Raw genomic sequence first — 25,133 nt, forward strand, 5'->3', positions numbered from 1 at the left:
CATCACACAACAGAAGGTCTAATGGTAATAAGCTGAGATACTGTACTGCTGCATTCATAGTGTAGTCGTACTGCAGATCATAAACCAATGTTTTCCTGTTAGCTCTGCTAATTGGGGCATGTTACACAAAGCTATTTGAGCTACTTCAGCTTCCAGAGCACTTTGTTTTCAGACAAAATGAGGAAAGCGATGCCCGCTGTGTTAAAGAGGAGTAACAGAAAATGGAAACAAATGATCGGTTTTCAAACAATAGCACTTTCTTTCCTTCTTGGTTTTCCTCATCTTATTTTATTTTTCATGTTTTTTTTGCATTTCACAGCATTTGGTTGCCTGGAAATTAGCCACTTGAACATCACCATGTTCATGTTCTTAGATCGTTCTTAGATGTTCGTAGATCTGCTATTTTTGGCTGAGAGATTTGGTGTTTGACGGACAAAAGCAGTTCCGAGCACAGTTGGAATTCAAGTCTCTTTCAGACTAGAAATGGCTTAAAGGAGTAGTTCATCCCAAAAAAGTATTTATTTTCTATTGATTACACACCAAATGAAGCCTTCAATTTATGCAGATTTTCTTTGTTTTTGTCACATTCACTAATCTAAGCCAATATGATTTGATGAGACTCTCCAACCAGAGACATTAGCATCGTTATTAGCATTGTTATTAGCATCGGTCCGCCGGTTGTCAAATCATTGGCTTAGGAATGCAACTAAATCAATTCAAGGCTTCACGGGGGAAGGTAATTGATAGAAAATAACCTCTCTCTCACACTTATGCCTGTGTGCCAGTGATCACCATCCTTGGTGCCAATGTTCTAGGTAAGTGGTAACAGTGGATATAGGATAGTTAGAAGAGGATATAGGTTTCAGTGGCAGAACTGTGAACATGTAGTTCAGTGTTGCTGTCTGGCTGTGTAGTTTGCAGTGGTGTAACTAGTACATTTACTTAAGTACTGTACTTAAGTACAATTTTGAGGTATTTGTACTTTCTGATTTCCAGGACTTCTACTTCTACTCCACTTACTACATCTCAGAGGCAAATATTTTACATTTACCACCCATTTATTTGAAAACTTTAGTTACGGGTTACTTTGTAGATTTGGATTATTATTACAAAACATACATTAAGTGAACCACTTCAGCCCTATATACATTACAAGCTCACAATGTGTTGCAACACATTGTGAGCTTGTAGATCTGCTATTTTCTAAAGATTCATACAGTATACTGTATACATTTGGAAATTTTAAACGAGGACATTTTGAATGACGGACTTTAACTTGTATACAGACCATTTCTACTTTGCAGTATTGATACTTTTACTTAAGTAAAACCTTTGAGTACTTTTCCCACCACTGTTAGCTGTGGATCTGTCAGCTCATCTGGCTCACCTCCAGCTGTATACTGTAGCAGCAGGACGGGTGGATTTGCTCTGATAGGAATCCCACATACAGCTTACAGTGTGCACGCCGTTTGCCTCATGCAGCCCCTGACTGATGGTTCTTATCTGCACCTACCGTACTGCTGCCACCAGCACATTTTAAACACACCGGCAAAATATACTGTGTACTACTGGCTGCGCATCGGCGCTGTCGGCCGGAAACCTCTCATCTCGTATACTTTTTGTGGGGTTTCGTAAGTGAGCACCCTAGTACTTGATCATATACATTATACATCTAAAGTTGCAGATCTGTAAGGCCTCACTCAGACCTTTACTGCATTGCTGTATGCTTGTTGGATGAATGTTGTGTAGTGTCATGGCCGCCCCAATAAATTTCCAATGGAAGTCACATTGTTTGTAGTCCACATTTTGGACTACAAGCTGTTGTATGGCTTTCGGCTGTGTTTCGGCTGTGTTTCGACTGCGCCCCTCCCCCTCATACAACACAAATGTTGTGTCAAACCATGTGACTCCCATTGGAAATGCATTGGGGCGGCCATGACACTACACAACATTCATCCAACAAGCATACAGCAATGCAGTAAAGGTCTGAGTGAGGCCTAAGGTTGAAAGTCGAAACGTGTCTTGTGGATCTGCTACTTTTGCTACTTTTCAATCTGAATTCTGAAAGTAACAGGTTTGGACATATGAGGTTTCCCCCCCCCGACAGAGACGGTATCATGTGCAGGTTCGTGCACGTGCGAGTATGAACTTTAATTTGCACGCTCTTGCACAGACATGTGTACATAATATGTACATACATAAAGGCTATACACACATGTCTTTGTCACAATGTAATTAAGCTCTGTTTAAATGTATGCCAAGACCACCCTGAAACATATGAAAGGAGGAGGGGGAAATGACTTGGTTTGTATGTAAGCTTTGCAATTTTGCTGTTCAAACAGAATGAGATAGCGCTCAACAAAGAGGACATTTTTATAATTAGCCTACGATACTTTTAAAGCGCCGCTTTTCAATCTGCCACACTTTTGATGCTTTTGTGTCACGCTGTAGTATTATCAAGTAGGACGTTAATTTACTGCCACCCAGGTGGAAGAGCGCATCACTGCTTGCCTGGCTGACATCTCACAGTGGATGTCCTCCAACCACCTCAAGCTGAACCCAGACAAGACTGAGCTTCTCTTCTTCCCAGCTAAGTCCTGCCCGATGCGGGAGCTAACTATTTCCGTAGACAACGCCCTGGTAACGTCTGTCCCAACAGCCAGGAACCTTGGTGTTGTCCTGGACAGTCAGCTCTCGTTCAAAACTCACATCACAGCTGTCACTCGATCCTGTAGGTTCACACTCTATAACATACGACGAATTAGACCGTTCCTCACCCAGGAATCATCCCAGCTCCTAATCCAGACAACAGTCCTGTCAAAACTTGACTATTGTAACTCTCTCCTTACTGGCCTACCGGCATGTGCACTGAAGCCTCTCCAACTGATCCAAAATGCCGCAGCTCGCTTGGTCTTCAACCAGCCAAAATTCTCACATGTCTCCCCCCTGCTCCGCTCCCTGCACTGGCTCCCGGTCGCTGCCCGCACAGAATACAAAACTCTGATGTTGGCATTTAAAGCAACCAAAGGTATGGCTCCCCCATATCTTGCCAGCATGATTGAACCCTACAAACCCTCCCGCGCACTCAGATCAGCCAACGCAGGGAAGCTGGAAGTACCCTCACTAAAAACGCCGGGACAACGCTCCACACGTCCCAAACTCTTCTCCCTTCTGGCCCCAAAACTGTGGAATGCACTTCCCGTTGCAATCAGAACTGCAGCATCACTCCCGATCTTCCGCCGTAGTCTGAAAACCCACCTTTTCAGACTCCATCATGGCCCATAGCACTTACCCTACCCCCCTTAGACAGCACTTCTTAGACTTATATAGCATTTGAAACAGACTTATAGCATGTCATGTAGACAGCACAATAAGTGCATTGTATGTAGTCATAGCACTTCATAGTATATATGTACAGCATAGTATAGCATATTTGTGTAGTTTATATGTATAGTGTCATTATATAGATATGTTCTAGTTATAGTTTATATGTATAGTGTCATTATATAGATATGTTCTAGTCACGTTCTTAGCTTACGCATGTTTCGCGATAAATGCATTTTTACATATGTGATGTATTCCCATGCTTTTTGTTCTTGCCTATTGTAAGTCGCTCTGGATTAAGAGCGTCTGCTAAATGCCTAAATTGTAAATTGTAAATTTACGGGGGGAAAAAACATAAAAAACACAAAAAGTTAGTATAATATGGAGATAAGAGGTTTTTTGCAAGACAGCAACGATATAGTTAACACCACCTCTCACTACAGCACTGCTCTGCTCCTCTGTCTGCCCCATCCCACTGTGTACGATACAGATTTATTAGCTGAGGCCAGGGCCCTGGACAGTCACCACTCAGCACTCCTCTCAGATCAATAATTGGAAATATTAATTATAACAGCAGTCAGAAGGGGGCTGTTTACGCTCCGCCGTCAGAGAGTATGGGAGCAGCAACATGAATTTTGATGGTCGGCTAATGTGTATTAATGACCTGGGGTTAACCATTACTCTATATTAAACCAGTGAAAGGCAGAGGACGTTAGTGTGCAGCATGCATGCCGCCATCACAGCCTTTATAGTGCTTCCCACCACAACTGTGTTTCACCATGCTTAGGTAGGTAGGTAGGTAGGTAGGTAGGTAGGTAGGTAGGTATGGTAGGTAGCACTACCCACTCAATATTTTGAGATGGGGGTCTGTGGCCAAATACATACCGTATATCATTCGGGGGATCCTTGACATGAAATAGTTTGAGAACCACTGACATAGAAACATAGAGCAGAGCCTGGATGGGGACTGAACTGTACCGCTCAATGCTGTTAGGAAGACTCATTACTGTAGTACACACACACACGCACGCACACACTGTGGACTCTAAGTCATCTCCTACTGCTGCCCAGCCCAGTCCTGGCTACAGCTCCTTAGCTTGCTCTATCTATCTTATCTTCTATCAAATCACTAAGGACACCAGTGGCCCTGGGTTTGGCCCAACTATAGCTCCTTTACTCTCTTTTTATAGCGCAATGACAGCTTCTGTAGCGAGAACTACCACTCACCCTAAGGTGCTAGAAGTACAATAAAGTACAAAAAAAGAAAAGAAAAAAAAAAGAATTACAATAACGTCCAAAGAGAAATAAAAGCAGAACCATTCATGACACTTACAATTCGCTTTTAATGTTGAGCATGCTTTCGGGGCTAAACAACCTTCATGATGTCTCTTTGCATCCCACAACAGTCAAGAATAATAAGGGCGACTTGCAGATCGACTTAGAGCGTACAGAGAGACACAGCCAGCCATACTGAGGTTGTGTGTAAATTCTCAGCCCACACAGGCCTATGGTACAGTACATAATGTACTGTATAGGCCTGGGGGCCTCTAGCTCAGCCTCGCCATAGAGCAGCCATGTACTAGAGCTAACAGCTTTAATTCAACTGACTGGAGGCTTAACTGGGCAAATGAGGCGGCTCCATAAAAGCATATGGAACTATGGATTTACTAAAGCCCTCAGAGCACCACAGCATGTGGGGAGAAGACAGAGATAGAGAGAAAGGGAGAGGGAGCGAAAGAGAGGCATGGGGGCGAGGGGGTGGGGGGGGGGGGGGGGGGGAAGAGAGACAAATTGAGACGGGGGACTGTAACAGGAAAATAAAAATATTCACGGCAGAGTGGAGTTGAGGAAATTGTTTTTTTTTTCCCCGACAAGTTGGCGAGAGCAAGTGTGTTTGTGCTTTTCAAAAGCCAGTGGGTTCAGTTTCTATTTTATTACAGTCTAAAAGCCCTGCTATAGCAGCCCCTAAAATCCTAGTCTCGCGTGGCAAGACAGTCGGTCGGTAGATCTCCACATACCGATCGATACATCTGGTCTGGTGGCAAGACAGTCAGTCGGTAGATCTCCACATAGCGATCGATACATCTGGTCTGGTGGCATCGGAAATGCATTGCCGTGGCTGAACCAATGCAAAGACATTTTGACACTCCTTCATATTGGGACCAGCTCAGTGGCCTTGTGGTTAGAGTGTCCGCCCTGAGACTAGGAGGTCGGGGTTCGATCCCCGGCCGGGTCATACCAAAGACCCAGTGCCTCCCTGCTTGACACTCAGCATCAAGGGTTGGATTGGGGGTAAGTCCCTGCGACATACTAGCGTCATGTCCAGGGGGTGTACTTGTACATCAAGCTGCCTCACGCTACAGAAACAGGAGATAGGCTCCTGCCCTATGGGCCTCATGGCTCGGCAAGGCTACTACTTACTACTCATATTGGGACGATATGGGTTTCCAAAGCAGTGCGTGTGCGTTATTAGCGGAGCTGTTCTAGTTGCTACTGGACGTTGAATTTAGATTTCTCCAGATGTAAGATCTCAGGTCGTCTGGCTATGTGAGAATGATCCATGCTGCTCCACGAACTGGACATTTGCCAAAGGGAGGTGCTATAGGAAAAGCAATAGGTTTGCCAAAATCTGTATTCTGTTAGGGTTCATCCTGGAATCTGCCTGTTTGATTATGTACTGTATGTAGTGTATATCGTGTGGAAAGTTGATATTGTGGCCTGAGGGTGGGGCTAGAGAGTTTAGGTCATGGGGTCACTGAAATAGTACGGTCTCATCTTCCAGTGAGCATGAACGCACTAGGCAGGTTTCATGGCAATCTGCCAATTACATTTTGAGATACCATGCGCCACGTGCAATTGGACTTTCTTTTTTTCTTTTTTTTGCCTTAGCGTGGAGCTAGTGGAAAGGTCATGTGAGTCTCCAAATTCAGTAGAGACCATCCTCTGGGGAGCATGAATGTGTCAGTGAGTTTCAATATTTTTTTCAATTACAAGATGGTAGCCCTATGTCTTTTTGTCAAATTTTGACAGAAAGGGAAATTGTGGGGGCACGGTGGCACAGTTGGTAGTGCTGTCACCTCACAGCTAGAAGGTCCTGGGTTTGATTCCCGCTCGGGGCGCTGTGGGTGCTGGTGGTGTGTTTCCTCCTCCGCGTCATCAGTGCCCATACCCGAGGCGGGGTTGGCGAAAGGGCCCTTCTGTGTGGAGTTTGCATGTTCTCCCCGTGTCCCCTAGGGTAGGTACCCTCACAAAAAACATGCCGTAATCCTGGTCTCTAAACTGCCTCCCCCTGGCCAGCCGGGGCGCCTGATGGAGGGGAAAGGAACTGGTTGGAATAACGTGTTCCTTCCACGCGCTACGTCCAACCAGGGAAACTACCCCCTGTCAGGTGTAAAGGAGCAACTTGGACACTCAGGCATGAAGGAAGCATGAGTTCAAGTCCGTTGCTCTCCCCATGTCCCCCATATATGGGGACTAGGTTGGCGGAGGGTGTGTAGAGCCCAGGATCACATTAGATAATTGACACAGGGGTGAAAAATGGGTTACAAAATCATGGGATAAAAATTCTAGAAAAAAAAAGAAAGGGAAATTATTTTGGCAGTCAAATGGATTTCCTTGAGTTATAAGGATCAAGAACATTTAAACCTTTACCGTTACATCATCTGGCTCATGTGCTACAAAAGTAGACATTCAATCTGCAGTAGAGGTGCAATATAAATTGAGTGTGTGTTTGTGCATGTTTCCCATATGCAGTGTTTACACAGTGCCAAGGCCCTTTCAGCGTGGTATTCAATGTGAAAGGCAGGAGGGTGGAGCCAGGGCAGTTGAAATGCCACTCATCTGCAGAAGCAATCTTATCTAAGAGTCGCAGCCTGCCGTCATCCTCTCTTTTCCTCTTTCCCTCTCTCTTCCCCACACTGTCGCTCTCTCTCGTCTCTTCATTCCCCATTTTCCTTTCCTCTCTCTATGACTCTACTCATCCCTCTCTCTCTCTCTCTCTCTCTCTCTCTCTCGCCCCATCTCCCCGGTCGTCCCTTCTGTTATTGGCTCAATTTAAAACCGTCACAATTAGAAGGCGCTATCTGCAGAGGAACGAGTGGGCTCCCCCTCAGCCAGAGCTGGTGGGTTTTGTGAGGGAAATAAGCAACCATGGATGTAGGAAAACAATCCCCAAAGAAACAACCCCCCCCTCCCTCCAAAAATACGATACGATTTTGATTGATTGATTGATTGATTAACAGTTTGCAGAATTACAGTACATTTCAAGCACAAACTCAATACAAAGGCTGTTAACTGTGAGTGGACGACCCAATTAAGCATTACACTTGTTTACAACAGGGTCCACCATGTTCAATTCATCAAAACATTTAGAGACGTACAAATAGACACTTCTATATAGACAAAGAACAGAACAGGAATTCATCATAATGGAGGTAAAAAGGGAAAAGAAACATATACAGTGATGCGATGCGATGCGATGCGATGCGATGCGATGCGATATTCAACCTGCAGCTATTTTGCAAGCAACTTTACAGAAACATAAGTCCAACATTGCTTAGAACAAGTAGACATGGCAATCCGGCCCCTCAGCCCAGTGCAGTGCAGAGCTCAGTCTGGGTGGCGAGAGGGAGAGAGTCCACAGAGGACGGGAAGAGTGCAACCAAGTCCTGCAGGAATCCTGCAGCTTAATGAATGGGCTCCTTGCCAACACCACTACTTTATCAATTTTATTGTTTTCACTCTCTCCGTTTTTAAGCCACTTTGTGTGTGTGTGTGTGTGTGTGTGTGTGTGTGTGTGTGTGTGTGTGTGTGTGTGTGTGTGTGTGTGTGTGTGTGTGTGTGTGTGCGCGCACGCACGCGTGTGTGTGCGCGTGCGTGTGTTTGTAACAGTGTAGGTGACTGTACTCTATGTGTGTGTGCGTGCGTGTATATGTGTGTGAGTGCGCGTGTGCGTGCTCTACATTTTTTGCAAAGCCCATTCCCAGGTGCCCTGTATTTCTCCACCACCACCACTACTATACTACTACGCGCTTGAGATAAATGAAATAAACTGAAAGCCATCAATAGTGGAATGTTCTGGACCATAATGCATTGCTCTCGGGCAAATAAATGGACCATTAAGCTGGCACGTTGTGGGCTGAGCAGTAACTAGCTTTAGAGAGAGCAGAGCTGGCTTCCCACACACTGACACCCCTGCTGCGTTGCACCGAGATTATGGCACGGTAGAGGAGCCAGCCATGATCATACACCATTTCATTATGGAACGGTCTCCTCTCCCATCCCCGGTATACCTCACAACAACAACAACAGCATAACAAGATGAACAGCATGGGATGTTCAGACTCGCTGTTGTCTCTCCTGCCACAGACACATTTCAAAAGACTCCAATGTGTTTGGATTTGAAGGGGAGTATAAGGAAAAGGTTGAAAAGTTATCTGTGGATTTGTCCCGGGGATATTTTTTTCACCCCCATTTTCTGCAACCGTTTTTTTTATTTATTTTTTGTCTACTTTGTTATTTATTTATTTCATCATCTCCCAGGTTTTGCTTTGAACACCTGCGCTCGTGATAGCGTCGAGGTTGACTTCTGTAATCTATCCGCGGCGCGGGTACATGCGCGGGGAGCAGCGCGCCCTGTGGCGTGGCGACATTAGCATACTGCGGGGGTTACTTTGCCAGGCAAGCGCATGTACCGACAGAGGGAAAAGAAAGCACTCAAGAGAGTGAGTAGGAGGGGGGGGGGGAAGAGAGAGAAAGCCAGGAAACAACAGGGCCAAATACCCCAACCTCCTAAAGCATAACATCCTCCCCCGTTTTACCACAAAGACTTAGCCAGTGCAAGTTATTATTTACGATGGCTAAATTTATGGAATAATTCGCATGCGGGAAGGTTACTCCGTTCCTCAAGGTGAAAATAGATACGTTTAGCACTTAATGAATCGGGGCCCGGGCCTCTCCCCCATATATCAGCATGTTATTAAGACATTTTAAAATCCCATTATGCTGTTTCTCCTTGAACAAGTCATGCTTTTATTGGAGTGCCCTGTCTTTAAATCTGACCTTTTCGGCGCTGGCTCTGGGATTGGACAGGAAGAAGGGAGATACAATGTGGCGAGGGAAATATATATATAATATATAACAAATATAAATATCGAATGTGTAAAATATATTATAGAAACATACTGTATAGCAAACACTGGGACTAATGCTGTTTTTTTACGTTTCCAGTGACTGTGCAAATAGGAAAATGTTTTTAAGCAACAATAAAAATAAATAAATCTTAAATCTGCCCTCCAGATGGCTGAGAGGACTGTGAACAGTAGGAGATTGCTTTGTATATTCCAGTAATCTTGTTACAAATTGGTGCAGTTCGTGGCCCCTTTTTCATTAAAATTCCGCCTGCTTTGTTATTATTAAAGCTATTTGTTTTGGACTGAAATGTGGAAGCGAGGAGGGTGGGGATAGGGAAGAAGTGAAAAGGGGGACAGGGGAAGTAGGCTAAATGAATAAAAGTTGGGGCTACACACATCCTTTTATCTCTTTTGTCTCTATCAGATGTGGACATGATGTGATTCATCCTGTACGCTGTACAGTATGTTGAACACTGTACTGTACTGTATGTAGATATGTGTGTGTGTGCGTGTGCGTGTGCGTGTGCGTGTGCGCGTGTGTGTGTGTGTGTGTGTGTGTGTGTGTGTGTGTGTGTGTGTGTGTGCACATAATTAGAGACTCTCTTGGAAAACGTGCAAGTTTTAAGTTTAAAGGAAACATGAAAAGCCAGAAAACTACTTATAACAAACTTTTACTTCAAACAAATACGTTCCAAGATTGGTTTTTAAAAAAAACACGAAAAAAGAAACTGCTCAGGCTGAACAATAATAATGAAAAAGAGTTTTTTTTGGGGGGGGGACACAAAGACTGTGATGACAGAGGCATCTAATCCAGGCGATGCCATTCTTATCAGGCTCCAGTGGATTAGAGTGAGCCTCCTAACCAGAGAATCCTTCCCTGCCAGACACACACACACACACACACACTCTCCACCAGCCCAAGGGTCTGGATCAATAGGGCTGCATTGATCTCTCTCCTCCTCCTGTGGCTGGATTCACTTTTATTAGGCCCTGCCTCGGCCTCTCGCACTCCCGCTCACACACACAGGCATAAGGATATATATATACACATACTTTATAGACGAGTGCTGCATGCACAACCGCAAACACAGATGCCTTACGTGCACACACACTACACGTAACACGTTATCTACAGGGCCACTTGTCCCATGTCTCCGATATATATAACGTTCAATATGCGAACACACACACACGCAAATGCATGACCGATAGTAGTATGGACTAGGATTATTGTGACTGCCTCCATTGGCCGATGGCAGTGATTCCGTGAGCGCGGAGGTCTGTGCAGAGCAGGTTAGCAGGAATGGGAGCTGTATAGCCTCATTCCTACTGGCACACAAAGTCAGTAATCAACTGGAAATGTTCCATGTTGGGGTCCTGTGGGAATAGGCCTGCGCTCGAATGCCGGTTTATTGCGCACTGCCAATCGCCCCAACTCCCTACCATACCTTGATTGATTTCCAGAATGTTCTGCTGGAGTGGGAATGAAAGCGTATGGCTTCTGGTAGCATATGACAGTATAGTTCTAAGAACAAAAACTATTCTATGAACAACATCCTTCATAAACAACAATGTTGGCGTAACTAAGAGATTAGCTGAAAATACATATTGTCTCTGTCGGTTGGAAACCTCATGTCCAAAACGTGTTACTTTTCAGGATGAAGTTTTAAAATGAGCAAAAGTAGCAGATCTACAAGCTCACTTGTGGATCTGACCTTTATTTGACAACCTTAGTTACTAGTTACTTTGTAGATTTTGATTATTATTACAAAACATACTACTTCAGCCCTATACACATTTCGGCCATTTGAAAATAGCCGATCTACAAGATCACAATGCGTTGCGAATTCGATGCGACACATTGTGAGCTATTTTCAAATGAGACATTATACATAATGAGTACATTTTTATACCAATACTTTTGAACTTTTACTCAAGTACATTTGGATTCCGGACTTCAACTTGTAACAAAGTATTTCTATATTGCAGTATTTAGCTGTAGTAAAGGGTCCATTTGGTTACATTCGTACACCCTCAGAGCTGACCAATTAAATCCATGAACCCTAAACACTGATGATTTTGCTGTGTAGCCACAGCGACAACGCTAACCTCTCTCTGTGTCTGTTTGTTCCCCTCCACAGATGACTCGCCCCATCCAAGTGAAACCGGCAGACAGCGAGAGTCGTGGAGGTAGTTGTCTCTTCCTTTGTTCTTGTCTGTCTGTCTGTCTGTCTGTCTGTCTGTCTGTCTGTCTGTCTGTCTGTCTGTCTGTCTGTCTGTCTGTCTGTCTGTCTGTCTGTCTGTCTGTCTGTCTGTCTGTGTGTATGTGTGTGTGTGTGTGTGTGTGTGTGTGTGTGTGTGTGTGTGTCTCTCTCTCTCTCTCATCCCTTTTTGTGTTTTGCTTGTAATTGATTCAACCGTCAGCAGGGTTACGAGAGACAGAAGGATGTGATGCCTGGGCTCTCTGTTGCCCATATCTCTGTTCTCACTCCGCCGTGCCAAGTACATTACCATCACACTGTAAATTAACAAGTGATTAGAGTGGATACTGGATCACCCCACCCCACCCCACCCCACGCCACCCAAAAATAAATAAATAAATTCTCTGGCTGCTTTACGTCTCCTCAAAACAAGAGTGTAAACAGTACAGTGGGAGGGAGAAGGTGGAGGAGTGTATTCACAGCTTGCCAAACAATCAATAACTTTGCGGGGGCCCCTCGCCAAGATCCTCATTACTTGGCCTTAATTCTGTCTCCTTTGATCTCCCCTGTTTTTGGGAGGCTTTCATTTAACTCGCTGCCGATCTGCATATATGTTAATGTGATGAGGAAACAGCCCTTCAAGTCGAGCATGCTATGAACCCTGGATGGCTGCTGGCTTGGGTTTGATTTATTTATCTATTTTCCACTGCGTGCATGTCTCTGTCTGTCAGTGTGAGGAGTTGAGTGGCAGCGCTGCTCTATTTTAAACAGCCTATTTTGGTGTGGGGTTTTTTAAAAGAGGAGCACTATAGCGTTCTCGCCTTGGCGTATCTCCGTGGTGGGGGGGGGGGGGGGGGGGTGTGGATGGAGGGAGAGACAGCATGAGAATGGTGAGAAAGAGGCAGTGGAGTGGAGCGAGGGAGAGAGAGAGAGGGGGGGGGGGGGGGTGGGGGTGAGTTTGCCAACTGCGTCCAGATGCTGCGTCCCACATCTGAGGCTTTACCTAGAAACCTCTGTGTGCTTTGGGTTGAATTAGGACTGGCGCCCTGTTGGACGCCTGTCAATGCACACAGTCTTCACAGGACAGCCTAACCCCCTAGAGATGGATGGAGGGAATGGGGCAGGCCAAGACAGATCACTCTCAGCCAACTCACTCTCTCACTCTCTCTCTCTCTCTCTGACCCAATCCCCGAGCAGCATCCCTCTCTTTGACCGTTCACCCAGAGCTTATATAGCAGCGTCGGGAAGACAAGCGAGGGGGGGGGGGGGGGTCTTGCACTGTCGTGATTGATGCCCTCTATAGCGCCATTGATTTTGCCATTGTGGTGCTGCGCATCCACATTAACAATGACACTCAACTGTCTCTTTACTGGGCTGTGAGTGGCCGGTTTTAGAGCTCCCAGGGCACCGCAGTCAGCATGGGGTAGCCTTATTGGCCGGCCGCAGGGACCCCGCTGAGGAGCAAATGAGTGCTGGAGAGCAGCTGAGAGTTGCACATCATCCTAAATGAACAGCTCCGAGCGGCGCCGCAGGGGCAATCAAACACCACGGTGACTTTAACGGGTTGGGGGGGTAGACAAGGGAACAAGGTCTGGTCGGCGTTTCCTCTTCCTTTACACTGTCAATTCTGGAGTGGTAAGCATTGTTGTGGAGTGACAGACTATAGTTTGCCGTGTTCTATACTTCTGTGTCTATTGTTTAACTAAAAGTGAAACTACAACTCTCCCCGGGCCCGGTCTCCAGTTTCTTTAGTTCTATCAGACAACTCTTAGAATTAATTTATATTTATTGAGCATAATTGAGCATAGATATATGAAGTATAGTTTGGCAGCAGGGCCCTGTCTCTATTCATTCCCTGTAGTATTTTTGATAGTTGATGTATTACCATGTTTTTGTTCTCGCTCTGGATTAAGAGTGTCTGCCAAATGTCTAAATTGTAAATTGTATGAACATTTTAGTTAAGTTATAAGCCAAATAGTATTACAGGGAATGAATAAGACCTCAAGGGGATCCAGAAACAGAGCCTACAGGTGGATGCTGGGGCGATGGTGGGATTTGCAAAACTCCATGAGCAGAGGGTAGCAAGCAAGGCAGGGAGGCAGTAGCGACGCACGTCAGCACAGCAGGAGAGAATTATGAGCAGGTAGGCAGAGAGGTTTAAATAGCCGCTCTGATCAAGCAAGGAGTGCATAGTGCATAGTCACCTGATCAGGTAGGCCCGCTCTCCTGAGTTGTCTGCCTGAACTAGCTGCGCATCATGATCATGTGTCATATCAAGTCATATGCTGGGTGTACAACAAGCATACTGTACAGTACATGTGCACAAGATGGACCCTGAAGGTTCATCCAGGTTCCATTTTAGCTGTTCTGTGTTCTGTCTGCGATGGTGGTTGATGAATATCAAAGTTTTCCTTCTCTTAACCTTCACACCCTCCTACAGCTGCCCTTTTTCAAGTTTTCAAGAATGCTAAACCTGTTGTTTTTAAGCATGCTAAACCTGGTGACCTAATTTTGAGCATGTCAAAAGTCAAAACCTTTCAAAAGATAGCATAAATAGCCAATCGTTATATTGGCTATTGGCCGTTGTACGCCGAAATATACAGGACTTAAGTTGCTAAGCTGCTGAGCCTGCTCACACCGTGCTACTGGATGCTTATCCATGGCCTCATTTTAGTAGCCCACAAATCTGCCTGCTATATGTGCGGTTGAATATGAAAATAACTTGATTTTGTGTGTCAAACGGCTATAGGGTCCCGTGCAGTTCTAATCACTTATCACTCCGTCGAGAAAGTACGTCATGAAGGTAATATTGAGACATGTGGTGAGTTTGTTCTGTAGTGTAGACTCTGTCAGAGGAGTTTGAATGTCTTATGCGTTTTATGTCTTCATAGAGCTGTACAGTAGCTCTCTGCATGGTGTCATACTGGCGAGCCAGCTGAGATGCAGTGGTGGAAAAAGGAAAAAGTATCAATACTGAAATTTTGAAATACTCGGTTACAAGTATTCAAATGTACAGTATATAGGGCTGAGGTGGTTACTGTGTGTTTTTTCAAAAATAATAAAAATCTACAAAGTAAAGTTTTCAAATAAATGTAGTGGAGTAAAAGTACAATGTTTTCCTCTGAGATGTAATGGAGTAAAATTACTGGAAATTGGAAATAGTAAATAGTAAAGTACAAATACCTCTAATGTACTTTCCACCAGTGCTGAGATGCTGCACGGTGGTTAATTAGAACAGTGCAGCGGAGGGAGAGAGAGGCACCATGGGAAGGAGCCACAGCCCAGCGCTGGGAAAAGTACTATAGTACAAGTACTGTACCAATACTGCAATATACGAGTACAAGTAAAAGTCCGGAATTCACAATGTACTTGAGTAAAAGTACAAGAGTAATGGCATCAACATGTACTTAAAGTATCAAAAGTAAAAGTTATTATGCACGATGTCCAATTTGAAGTTTTCAAATTTTCCAACTTTTGAAAATATATAGCCGATCTACAAACTCACAATGCGTCACGATAATGGTAAGTGGTTAATGTATGTTTTGTAATAATAATCGAAATCTACAAAGTAACTCAAGTTTTCAAATAAATGGAGTGGAGTTAAAGTACAATATTTGTACTATGTATTGGAAAATAGAAATACCTAAAAATTGTACTTAAGTACTTTAGTTACTTTCCACCACTGCCCACAGCCCAGCCCGTCCTCTCCTGGGCAGTAGTCTGATGAGAGGCATACTCCTAGGTCCATGCACGCGCGCACGCACACACACACACACACACACACACACACACACACACACACACACACACACACACACACACACACACACACACACACACACACACACACACACACACACACACACACACACACACACACACACACACACACACACACACGTGCTAATTAGTCCCTTAATCTCATTATGGGGAGGACAGGTCAGACCACCTGTGTCAAAGCTGCCATCCATTAGGGAAAGACCTTTTTTCTAAACCTGCTGGACCCTCAACTCCTCCAGGGGCTGCCTGGCACTCTAACTGTGCTTATTAAGACCGCACTCCTTCAGTACCATCCCTGTTTATTCAGATTACACTCCTTCAGTACCGTCCCTGTTTATTCAGATTACACTCCTTCAGTACCATCCCTGTTTATTCAGATTACACTCCTTCAGTACCATCCCTGTTTATTCAGATTACACTCCTTCAGTACCATCCCTGTTTATTCAGATTACACTCCTTCAGTACCGTCCCTGTTTATTCAGATTACACTCCTTCAGTACCATCCCTGTTTATTCAGATTACACTCCTTCAGTACCATCCCTGTTTATTCAGATTACACTCCTTCAGTACCGTCCCTGTTTATTCAGATTACACTCCTTCAGTACCATCCCTGCTTATTCAGATTACACTCCTTCAGTACCATCCCTGTTTATTCAGATTACACTCCTTCAGTACCATCCCTGTTTATTCAGATTACACTCCTTCAGTACCGTCCCTGCTTATTCAGATTACACTCCTTCAGTACCATCCCTGTTTATTCAGATTACACTCCTTCAGTACCATCCCTGTTTATTCAGATTACACTCCTTCAGTACTGTCCCTGTTTATTCAGATTACACTCCTTCAGTACCGTCCCTGTTTATTCAGATTACACTCCTTCAGTACCATCCCTGCTTATTCAGATTACACTCCTTCAGTACCATCCCTGTTTATTCAGATTACACTCCTTCAGTACCATCCCTGCTTATTCAGATTACACTCCTTCAGTACCATCCCTGTTTATTCAGATTACACTCCTTCAGTACCATCCCTGCTTATTCAGATTACACTCCTTCAGTACCATCCCTGTTTATTCAGATTACACTCCTTCAGTACCATCCCTGCTTATTCAGATTACACTCCTTCAGTACCATCCCTGTTTATTCAGATTACACTCCTTCAGTACCATCCCTGTTTATTCAGATTACACTCCTTCAGTACCATCCCTGCTTATTCAGATTACACTCCTTCAGTACCATCCCTGTTTATTCAGATTACACTCCTTCAGTACCGTCCCTGTTTATTCAGATTACACTCCTTCAGTACCATCCCTGTTTATTCAGATTACACTCCTTCAGTACCATCCCTGCTTATTCAGATTATAGACCGCACTCTTTCAATACCGTCCACCCTTAGAGTATATATGAATAGAGACGGCACCCGGAGGAAACCCTGAGGCGAAATGGACATAGTGGCCGAATTTGGTATTGCAGCGCTGGGCCAAACTCATGCTGGTCCGTTGACTATCATTGTGCACGTTCATGATGACACGTGAACGCTCTTTCATACGTGAACGCTGCTGTTTCATACGTGAACGCATGCAATGATAGTCAACGGCCAGCGCGTTCATGAGTTTGGGGCAAATCCATCCCAGAATGCACTCTGTTCCTGAGTGAAATCGCCTCATGCGCTTTTGAGCAACTTAATGCAAGTGGATGGGAGGAGATATCCGGTGCCGTCTCTATTCATATATACTCTAAGCGTCCACCCTGCAGGTTATTCACAGACCACACTCCTTCAATACCGTCTCTGCTAATTCAGATTACAGGAGAATTTGAGATCAAGCACGTTCAAACTCAAAGCATTCTCAATTTCTCTATATCGCTGTTGTCGGGGAGAAACCTCCTATCTAACAGTTTTATGTGTGTGTGTGTTTTTTTATATTAACACGTTACCTCCCGTTACACTAGGCGGGATCGTGAGGCCAGTGCCAGTTGTTTTGGTCCACGCGATGTAAGAACAGGGAATAGCTCTACAATAACCTTCCAAAGACCGGATTTTGTCTCATTTTGAGCAGAAAAAGGGGTAACAAATCCCAGCCAAACCGGGAGTTCGATCACCGTCAGGTGTCTTCATAGCTTATCGGCATCAACGGCCCGTTTTAATCGTTTAACTGATAATGGTTGCTAATTTGCATGCGTTTACCTGTAAGGTAATAGCTCCAACCAGAGCGCCCCAGAGTAAATAAAACAGCACATATATACAGTGCAGTACATGGGGGGGGAGTGAACAGTAGTGTAGAACCAAACCAAACACACTCATGTCAGCCCCCGCTGCAAGCCTAACAAAGACACGCTGTGAAATGAATATTAATGGCCAATCACCTCCCTAATCTAGGAGAACGGCAGCTCCTCGCATGTCCTCCTCCGTTCCACAGGAGAGGCTGAGTGCTTCTGCATGGGCCACTCATTCGCCATGTGAGTTTGTGAGAGAAATAAGCAACCAGGTGTAGAAAAACAAGCCCAAGACGCCACTGTTATAGGCCCCATGAGCCACTTTAAACCTATACTGACTAGAGATGTCCCGATACTGTATCGGTATTGGAACAGATTATGCCAATCGAACCACCGATCCGACACAGGGGTAAGCGGTGGACACTATGGCAGGTAAATAAAGTGTTGGGGCATGTGGAGTTTGCTTTCACGTTGCCCAAACTGCAAGTGCACATTTGAGTGAGACGTCTGCTATAAACACATGCACGAGATATATAGCTAGATAGCTATAAACGGTCAGTGGACTTCAAAATATATATACAGATATTTTTGTTTTATTATTATTAGAAATATTATTCTCTGGTATCTGTATTTGGTATCGGATCGGAAATGAAGAAAGTGTATCGGGATCATCCCTAATACTGACAATACTGTATATGAATCAGCTATACAAGCTCACAACGCGCAGGGATGCAATTTTGGCCAAATAGCCTACTTTGGAATAAAATGTGGAATTGTCACGTAACAATTAGGAAGATTCTTTTCAGATGGGGGGGTTAGGGACAAATACATATTCATTTGGGGGGGTCCATGACATGAAAACAAAGAAGAATTTCCCGCAACCAACTACCAGTATTTACACGAGGAAAATAACCCCAAAGTCGCCTATAATAAGCGAACATGGCAACAAGCGCTTCAAGGACCACAGTCAGGGAGGGAGGAAGGGGGGAACGTGATAGCTCCCTGCCACTCTCGTCCCCTCACAGCTTCTCTGATATGAAATAAGATTGATTTTCCTTCATACGTGGCGCTGATGACTGGCACTGACTGCTGCTGTCATTTCTTTTCTCTTCTTTTTTTCTTCTTTTTTGAAGGGCTGTTCGTCGTCTCCTCTCGGAGGACCGGTGGGAGTCCTTACAGAGGGGGATGATTCGGCTCCAAATGGCTTTGATTTCCGCCCATAAACCCCTATTTCTATACCGAAGGCATGGCAAAGCCGCCACTCCTATAAGTCCCAACACCTGCATCCCCCTTTTTTATTGTCTTTCGTTCGAAATAAAGGAAGAATATTTCTCTATATCCTCATATCGTCTCTGTCGGGTAGAAACCTCATATGTCCCAAACTGTTACTTTTCAGGATTCAAACAGCAAAAGTAGCAGATCTACAAGCTGGAAGCGTGTTTTCCAGCTTGTGGATCTGCTACTTTTGAAGCTTTTGCGTGACGCCGTGGTATGATCAAGTACGGCGTTAATTCACGAAACAACACACACAAATTTAAAACATGGAGATAAGAGGTTTCTGCCCGACAGCGACGACGTACAGTATATTTTATTTCCATTCCGCCGTACAGCGGCATCTCAGACTTCATCTCCATGTCGTCCCATGGCTCTGCTCAAACCCCCTGCTCATAAAAAAGAAAAAACCCTTGGACCCAATGTGTTGCTGGATGTGTGGTGTGTGCGTGCGTGTGTGTGCGTGTGTGTGTGTGTGTGTGTGTGTGTGTGTGTGTGTGTGTGTGTGTGTGTCAGCCCAACATGCCATGAGCTCAGAGAGCTGCTCCAGAGAGAGAGAGAGAGAGAGAGAGAGAGAGAGAGAGAGAGAGAGAGGGAGAGAACAGACAGACCTGACGAGCAGACTTAGCTGTCAGCTGGGGCCCTGTTGGTGTTGCAGTGGGCCTGCCTTGGCACGGCCAGACCCACTCTGCCCACTGTGGAGGCAGCTTGTTGGCATTTATAGAGCCCAGCTCGCTCTGCCGCCCACACACACACGCCCACGCCCAGAAAGGACAAACAGGCAAACACACACACGCGCACGTGCGTGCGCATATAGCCATACCCAAAGCATGCCATATACTGTAGGAACACGTGCTCACATGACCAGTACACGTATGGCCCACACACTTTAACCATATACGTGTCCACATGAAGCAGAAACATACAGGGACACAAATATTATAGGTGCAGTAAAGGTTATACATTCACAAAATCATGGCATATGTCTTCATGATACAATAAGCATGTCACTCAGTAGGCCTACTCTATGGGTATAAGTAACAGTGTCTCTGCCATATGGCGGCATTATAGCAGAGACAGCATAATACTTTGCCAGCCTTTTTGCCTCCTTTTTGGTTCATCCAAAGATGTTGAAACCCTCTAACAACCAGTCTGTGGGATAATGTCCTAGGCTGCCAAATATATGAAAACAAATCTATAACCTAGCTCTGAGATGGTATGTATAGGAGTGGCTGGTATTTAATGACTTGGTCATAAAGGCTTCCTCTATTAGGCTAAGGCCAAAGGTGCAGGACATCTTTAATACATGCAGACACTTCCCCGGACTCTTCATCTGGTGTATTAAGCTGTCAAAGATGTAAAGATGTCTTGGATGTCACAGAGATTGAACATGAATGAAATGATACGGGAATGTTTGTACATTCTCACTGCAGATGCATGATTGCACACACACGCACACGCATGCATGCACGCGCACACACACGTTAAATGGATGGAATAGGTCAATTTTCCTTTCAGTGGCAGTGTTTTGTGTTCAACACCAAGCAGGAGCGTTGGGTTGGGTTTCTGTTTGTGTGTTTACTCCATCTGAAGGACAATGAAAAGGTTTGCTCCAGCCCACTGGAATGTGACGGAAAAGAGAGAGGGGGGGGGGGGGGGGGGGCACTAGACGTAATGGAGAGAGCAGAGGGGGGTGGGGGGGTGGGGATAAAAGAGAATACTAGTTTGAGAGAGCACAGGGGCTACATGCTCCATTGCTGTTCTGTGGCTCAGGGTTTGGGGTTTGATGATGAATTTATCTGGTGGAAGAGACAACACAGGCCATGTATTAAACATCAGTGCATGGTGTTCTTCCCTTACTAAAGAGAGAGAGAGAGAAGGGGGAGGGGGGGCTCCCCCCGCCTCACGGCGGCCCAGTAATGAAGCAGGCAGGAAGGCCTCTAAGCTCCACTGATCTTTCCCCAGAAAAAGAGGAGAGGAAGGAGGAAGAATGAATGAGGGGAGGTGGGTGGGTGGGTGGGTGGGTGCATGGGTGGGGTTGGGCTGGGATGGATGTTCAAGGAAGAAATAGAGAGACAAGATGGATGGAGAGAGGAGCGGAGAGAGTTTCCGCTGAGAGAATTGAAAGCAAACTGAAAGAAAATAAGGGAGGGAGGGGGGGGTCCCAAAGAGGCTGAGGCAAAGACAGAGGATGAACGAGAGAGAGAGAGAGAGAGAGAGAGGGGTGGTGGGGGGGTGTAGAGGAAACACAGCTAAAACCAAAGTGAGTGGCCAGGGGTGACAGGGGGAGAAAGGAGCCCTTCTACAGTATAGTAGTATATCTTTTCTCTTTGAGAAAAGAAAACCTGGAGATTACTGGACACAATGTGCTTGACTGGGCACAAATGGAGACGGTGCTGGTAGTATAGAGTGGAGGAGCACGCGTTCAGGGGTTGCGTGCGGATCAGGGCAGAGCTAATACGACGGTTCGGGGCAGCATCAGGGGGCACCGCACATTCAAACTCTCCTAGCTCACTATATAGCTCTGATCGTCTCCAAAGCCCTCTTGGTGCTCCGACACCACTAAAAAAACTCTTGCTAAACACACAGGCTGTTCACTCCACTGGGGCCTTTAAGCTCTTAAATGTGCCATCACAGCAACAAGCAGATGTTTTTGTATTAGGAGAGTGGGGTTGGGTGTGTGTGTGTGTGTGGGGGGGGGAGAAGATGGGGGGGGGAGAAGAAGTGGGGGGGGACGAAAGAGCAAGACAGAGATGATAAAAGGCTTTCCAGAGAGTTGGGTCAGAGTCAGTGTGCTGAGGCTGTGCACGTTATGTGGAGTCAGTGAAAAATGGCGAATCACGCAGTGGTTCTCTGAATACAGTAGGGTAGGTGCAGTTCAATTAGCCTTATCTACAGCAACTAACTACTAATGATAATAGCGATGACATGCAGAGAGCCTGCTGACGCACGCATGCAGCGCATGCACCAACCATAGTGATGATGTGATGATGTCATGTCGGGGAAAAACGATACGTTATTTCTGCAAACACAGTCTGTTCTCGTTTTACATGCAAATGCACAATCAACGTGAGATCTTTGGTGTGCTCAGCACATCCTGCAGACTGTATGGCCACAACCACACGCATATACTGTATGTACTGTAACTTAAGCATGCGTGAACATCTGTGCATGTTGCATTAAAGACGCGACCACAGGCTTCTGTTGCACATCGTCTCTGTTGGGGTGGAAACCTCCTATGTCCAAAACGGGGTTTACTTTTCAGGATTCAAAAGTAGCAGATCTACGAGCTCAAAATGCGTTGCTTCGATGCTTCGAGCTTGCATGCGGATCTGTTTTGATGCTTTTGCGTGACGCTGTAGTATGACGAACTATAGGGCACTCTGTTTGCCTGGCATTGCTGGGGTTATTGCACTGATGACAACACATCAATCAGCTTGTTCAGATTCAAGTACTAAGACTTATATGCACCGTGTATATAGGCTACTGTATGTACACACACACACGCACACGCGCACATGCACGTGCACGCACGCACGCACACGCACACACACACACACCTTCCAGCCATGCAGTGGAGTGGCGCATGCATGCGGTGGTGGTGGGTGATGCGGTGGCGGTGGTCTGGTAGCGTAGGCGGAGCAGCAAAGGTTACTGTTGAACACAGAAAGGAAAGGTCAGAAATCATGTTTAGTTTTCCTGAGGCCGGGAGGTAATTCCAGCCCGCAGATTGTGTCCAGACCCGGGTGAGGTGAGGGGAGGGGGGGGATGGGGGGTGGACGGAGGCTCATGCAGACCATGGAGGGGGGCTGACGAGGCAGAAGGGGTGGGGGGGGGGGGCAAGGTTATTCAGTCAGCCTACGCCTCTCAGCCCCTCCGCTGTCACCCTTAATAACACACTCTCCCTTATCACCGCAACAATCACCTTGAGAAACAAACTTGTCTCCCTTCAGAGAGAGGGGGATGCGATGGAGATCGTACGCGCACATGCGCACACACGCACGCACGCACACACGTGCATGCTTGCGTGTGTGTGTGCGCGCATGTGGCATTCCTGCCTGCCAATCTTATTGCATCCCCTCAACCTCTGTAGAGATCGAGGGAAAGGCCATGGAACAAATTAGTGTTGAATCCTTCATATCCATGCATCCATCCATCCATCCATGTATCCATCCATCCATCCATCCATCAATCATATCGTCTCTGTCGGCTGGTGGAAACCTCACATGTCCAAGACTGTTACTTTTCAGGATTCAAAGTCAAAAATAGCAAAGGTAGCAGATCGACAGGCTTCGCACCTCGCATCTCGCTTGGAGACCTGCTACTTCTGCTACTTTTCTGTGACGCTGTAGTAATACCATCAAGTAGGGCATTAATTCACCAAAAAAACACAAACAGTTTAAATATGGAGATGGTTTCTGCCCGACAGCGACGACATATAAGAAGAATAAATAACTAATAAGTAACTACTACTACATGTATATAAAGGGAAATAGTGCAGGGATTAGTTGAACTCAAGGTTTGAGTCATAAATAATACACATGTATATAATGTTATCTGATATCAATCTTAACAAATAGACTATAAACTACTGCAATATGGATGTTAAACCCCAGTGTAAAGGGCTGCTTTTCATTCCACTTAGCTGTAGTTTTCTCTCCTTCTCCCTGGGAAGCTGTACAACTGCATGGTGTCGGGGTTATTCTGTGCTTTATGTACTATGCCTTATAGTACAGCCAGAGTGGAGCTCCTTAAATCACTGCAAATTAAGCTTTTAAGGACTTGAAACGGGGAAATATGTCTGAGGCACGGCACTTATAAACCGTGACTTGTTTCAGATGTACTAAGTATAGGCTTTCAGTCAAAGAATGTTCCTCAAACTGTCGTTTCTTATATTAGCCATCTGATGCACACTTCAAGTATAGGTGTACCAATCATGCCGCGTAATATATTAAAGAATGTATCTTGATTGCCGCCTGTGGCTGCTAATATCAGTTTACATTGAGGAGCCGGTACCTTCTGCAGTGCTGTGTGTGTGTGTGTGTGTGTGTGTGTGCACGTGTGTGATTTAATACTTTTTTTTTTTTTAAGATTTTTTTTTTGCGGCTTACGCCTTTTATTGTTTTTTTTTGAAGGGACAGACAGTAGGCTGACAGGAAACGGGAGAGAGATGGGGGAAGACATGCAGTAAAGGCCGTGTCGGGCTCGGGAGTCGAACCCGCGGCACACTGCGACTGGATTACCAGTCGGGTGCCCAGACGGTTACGCCACCGCCTGGGCTGATTTAATACTTTCAATACTTTGAATAGTGTCCCAAACGTATACTGTAGGTACAGTTACTGTATACAACCAGTAAGACGCCCTAAAGGGCGAGGTGGCGTGCACTCATCCGCCTGGGTGACGGCAGATGGCAGGCTGCTGGGCTAGCGCTTTGGCATGGGGGGTCAGATCAACATGTGGAATGAATTCTGTACTGGCCATATATGGAGCGTGTCTTGAGTGTACAGGGTTTGATGAGGTCAGATCATCAAGAGTTGCAGGCCCACTCCATAATATGCAGATCTGCATATATATAGGTGATGATACAGTCTTCTCCATGTATGGTTATCCAGGGCGAGAAGCGACCTCGCTCGCCATCCATCATTCCTCTTAGAGGAAGGATGGATGGGGAAGGATCAACATATGGAATTGCCCGGAAAGGTCTTTGTCAACCATGCAAACGGACAGGCCGACATGACGCTGGAGGAGCTCCGCAACCTCCTGCAGTCCGGTGACACGGCCACCTGTAAGCACTCGTTCCACTTCGGCTCCCATCTGTGCGGCACAGCCGCTTGGAAACGTGCACGACGCTCTGAGCTGCTGGACATGATGGATGCCAAGGGCCTCCCGCATTTCTTTCTCACTTGGAGTTCAGCTGACATGCAGTGGAACTGGAACCTGCTCCAGCATGCTGCAGCAGGCAGAGGGGAACGCGCCTGAGCACCACGTGAGAAAGAAATGTGGGAGGCCCTCTGAACCACTACTGAACCACTATACTACTACGGTATCTTATTGCAACAGCAGGTCGCATTTACTATGACATCAGGGATCTACATCCCTGATGATGTCACATGATGTCACGAGACCTGGGCACCATATATGGGGGCTTTCCCATGGATTTCGAATGACGGACAAACTTTCCCATGTATGGGGATTTTGAGTGACGGACACAA

At 45.7% G+C, this 25,133-nt stretch overlaps 1 protein-coding gene across 1 annotated transcript in view; it reads left to right on the forward strand.

Moving 5' to 3' along the window:
• The window catches only part of celf5a (cugbp, Elav-like family member 5a), a gene marked incomplete at both ends in the record, with an annotated part of 342,492 nt that overhangs the window by 178,712 nt on the left and 138,647 nt on the right, over window positions 1-25,133 (forward strand). Inside the window, one exon of the mRNA XM_079506338.1 lies at window positions 11,597-11,645. Within this exon, the coding sequence (XP_079362464.1) occupies window positions 11,597-11,645 (49 nt within the window). The remainder of the gene's footprint in view (window positions 1-11,596; window positions 11,646-25,133) is intronic.

The sequence above is a fragment of the Electrona antarctica genome, assembly GCF_951216825.1.
Source record: "Electrona antarctica genome assembly, chromosome: 7".
NCBI lineage: Eukaryota > Metazoa > Chordata > Actinopteri > Myctophiformes > Myctophidae > Electrona > Electrona antarctica.